This window comes from Ascidiella aspersa, chromosome 8, assembly GCF_963924565.1.
Source record: "Ascidiella aspersa chromosome 8, kaAscAspe10.2, whole genome shotgun sequence".
In the NCBI taxonomy this organism is placed as follows: domain Eukaryota; kingdom Metazoa; phylum Chordata; class Ascidiacea; order Phlebobranchia; family Ascidiidae; genus Ascidiella; species Ascidiella aspersa.
In genome coordinates this window covers 4072590-4076349 of record NC_139454.1, presented here as the reverse complement: position 1 = coordinate 4076349, position 3760 = coordinate 4072590, and the positions used below count along the sequence as shown (strand labels likewise).

The 3760-nt window shown below is 33.0% G+C and overlaps 1 protein-coding gene across 1 annotated transcript; it reads right to left on the bottom strand.

Annotated features, from left to right (window-relative positions):
• Positions 1-2525: 2525 nt before the first annotated feature.
• LOC146135238 (peptidyl-prolyl cis-trans isomerase FKBP1B-like) lies at positions 2526-2852 on the bottom strand. The gene has a single exon (XM_083395314.1). It carries the CDS (start codon positions 2850-2852, stop codon positions 2526-2528), a length of 327 nt encoding a protein of 108 aa, XP_083251440.1.
• Between the last annotated feature and the right edge of the window lie 908 nt (positions 2853-3760).

Genomic DNA, 3760 nt, shown 5'->3' with positions numbered 1-3760 from the left:
TTTGTATTTTTTTTGGAAAATTGAGGTTTGCTGTAGAAACAAAACAAAAATTGCAACCACACTGTTGAACCTTTCGTACAGTTTTGAAACGCCTATACAATTTAATATATGTGAAAATGATATTAACAACTGCATTAGATTTTTTAGAACATCTAATTAGTTTGCTTTGCTTAGAAATTTAATTGTGCCTAAAGATAAAATCAATGTTTAAAATCTAGTTTCAAAAAGTCCGTATAGATTTGCTGTGGTTGCAGAATATTTTGTGAGAAAATGACATCAAAACTTGAAACAGCATGTTTAAAACATTCTTTATAGATTTGCTGTGCTTACAAATTTAATTTTGCCCTAAAAATAACGTGAAAGATTGAAATCAGCTATATAAAACGCTGTAGGTTAGCTTTTCTAAAATTTTAAATTTGCTGTAAAGATTACTTTAAAACTTGAAAACTCATCATTAGAGATTTGCTGTGCTTACAACTTAAATAATGCTACAACATCGACCATTCAAACAATACTTTTAAAACTGCCTTTGGGTTTGCTCTGTTTAAAGTTTGCCGAATTACTCACAGAGCAGCCGTTTAACTGGCACGGCGGATATGACGCATTACGTCAACGTACGACAAAAAATGCATCTACGGATATTTTGGCGGCCAAACAGAATGGCCAAAAATCAGGTATGCATTACTGAAAATAAGGGTAGATGGGCACAACAATTAAACTCATTTTCGCGGGCCGAATACCTATGTTGTATTAATGTGATTGCGAACTATTTAGCTATTAACTCTACCATTACATTTGCTTTCAATCATTGGCCAAGGCACATATTCAGTCAAAGAGTGTTGTCCAATAGAAATAGCAACAGTAACATTTCTGTGATCACCAGAGACTCATTTTACGATATTCAGTGTAAATTTAAACGCAAATTTTGGGAGAACCTTCTGGGTTCTCATTAGCGATTTTTTTTCAACAGTGAAAGTTGAATATTTTTGTTTACCGTTCGTTTTCAATCCCGTGCAATTATGCAACCAAAAATTATGCTAAATACATCCATTAAAATCCCCGAAATATCTTAATTGTTTACATGTTATGAAAATAACAACAATTTGTCCCATCGTTAAATTCTGCATAACTCTAAATGTTCAATAAAGTTATTTAGATTTCAAGATTTTGTAATTGCGTTTGCTAATTTTTCAGTTTACTAACATGGAGGTTTTTGTACCATGTTAGATTTTTAATAAATCAAATTAATTTACAAAATAAGAAAATGCAAACGAGGTAAAATTTAGGTTTTTATAAATAAAATTATTTGTTCTAAAACGTAAACCTGTGGGTTTACATTTTTAATTGTTCTACATTGTTTACTTCCTCAAGGGCTCATGTTTTCCCTAAGTGAAAAAAGATAGGCTTAGTAAATTTTACGTCAGATGATCGGCGAAATGATCACAATATTTAACTGATTAACAAGTTTATTACTGATTTATATTTCGAATTAACGCAAAATATATGTCGTTAACTTTGGACTACAATACTTTAAAAAATATCTTAATTGCAACTTTAAAAATATAAAAAAAACTTTACAGAAGCAGCAAAGTGCAGTTATTTTACATCACCTAAAATGCATATCATCTTTTGTATTTTTTGGTTAAAGTTTTATTCTATAGCGATCAGTTCTATATCAAATATAAGAGTGGCATTGCCAGGAATAATACCGGGATGACCTCGTTCGCCATAAGCATAATCAGGCGAGTAGGTCAACTTTGCTCGTTCCCCGACAGACATCTTCGCAACACCCTCATCCCATCCTCTTATGAGTTTTATCAATGTAGTTGTGGGCCGCGTGAATGCTGTACATATATTATTGTATTTTAAAAGCTGGTAAGAAATTTTATGTTGTCTCAGCGTGTGGCCCGCGTGCTAAATGTGGCCCTGTGAGTGCCTATCAAAGCCAACTTTAACTATGTAAAGTTAACGCACATTTTTTTCGCGCTACGCACGTATACTTGGTTGTGTAGTATGTTTTACATTCGACTTAAAATTAAGCTAAATACATCCATTAAAATCCACGAAATATCTTAGTTGTTTCACAAGTTCAATGAAACATGCACACACAGCCACATATATAGATTTCAAGATTTTGTAGTTGCGTTTGCTAACTTTTCAGTGAACTTTTATTACCTTGGCGGTTTTTGTACCATGTTAGATTTTTAATAAATCAAATGGAGTTTTTTTAGAAATAAAATTATTTGTTCTAAAACGTAAACCTGTGGGTTTCCATTTTTAATTGTCATGTATTTTTACTCCCTCAAGGGTTCATATATTCCCTAAGTGAAAAATGATAGAGTTAATGAATATTACGTCAGATGGCAGGCAAAAACATTCACAATATTTAACTGATTAACAAGTTTATTACAGATTTATATTTCGAGTGAACGCTTTAGGAATATATCTTTAACAAAATGAAAACTCTAAATAAGATAAAACTTTACAAAAGCAGCAAAGTACAGCTTTGTTTTTTATTTAAAGTTTTATTCTATAGCGATGAGTTCTACATCAAATATAAGAGTGGCGTTGCCCGGAATAACACCGGGGTGACCTCGTTCGCCATAAGCATAATCAGGCGTGCAGGTCAACTTTGCTCGTTCCCCGACAGACATCTTCGCAACACCCTCATCCCATCCTCTTATGACTTGACCAGCTCCAATCTTGAATTTAAACGGCCTTCCTCTGTCTTTTGAAGAATCAAACTTCTTCCCATTTGTTAAAGTCCCGGTATAGTGCACAACTACAGTTTGTCCTTTGATCGGAAAAGTTGTTCCGTCTCCAGGACTTTGTACTTCTATTGTGACACCCATTTTGTGTTTTTTTGTAAATGAGAGTTTGCTGAATAAACAAAGCAAATATTGCAAACGCAGTGTTGAAACCTCCTTATAGGTCTGCTGTGCTTAAAACTTAAATTCTGCAGTAAATATCACATTACCGATTGCATTAAATTTTTGAAACGCGTTATTAGTATTTTTGCTTTATTATTTTTTTAAATTAAATTTCGCTTTGAATCGACATCGAAAATTTGAACCACATTTTTTAAGTTCTTATAGATTTGCTGTGTTTACAAACTATGTTTTGCCGTAAAAATGCCATCAACCATTGCATTAAAATTATTAAACTATAACGGCTTAATAGGTTGCTTTTCTTACAAATTTAATTGTGTCTTAAAACGATATCCAAAAGTTTAACAACAATTTAAAGGCCCTAATAAGTTTTTTGCTGTGCCAAGAAAATAGTTTTTGTTGTAACATTAAAGTTCCAGCTACATTTTAAAATCTCATTATAGGTTTGCTGTACTGACAAATTATTTTTGTTATAAAAGTGGCTTTTTATAAAACTGTGACAATTCAAACACTACTCTTCAAACTGCTTTTGGGTTTGTTTAAAATTGGCCGAAATACTCATAATACAGCGCGTTTAACTGGCACAGCGGATATGACACATAGGCCTACAGTTGCGTCGATATCCGACACAAATCGCGAATACGAATGCTTCGACGGCCAAGCAAAATTGCCAAAGAACAGGTCTTCAAAATAACGTCTGTCAAAATGTATAAAGATATTTCCTTAACTTAGAGGCCCAATCATTCGTTATCGCGTTTTGTTTTTGTTGCGTTGTAACGTGCTTGCGTTCCATTCTTTTTTCCTTTTTTCTTTTGTTTATCGTGCACTGTACTAGTCGCATTCCGTGTTATTTACCCTGATGAAGACGACCT

Coding starts and splice junctions, on each gene's coding strand:
- LOC146135238 (XM_083395314.1), bottom strand. CDS start 2,852: ATGGGTGTCACAATAGAAGTACAAAGTCCTGGAGACGGAACAACTTTT.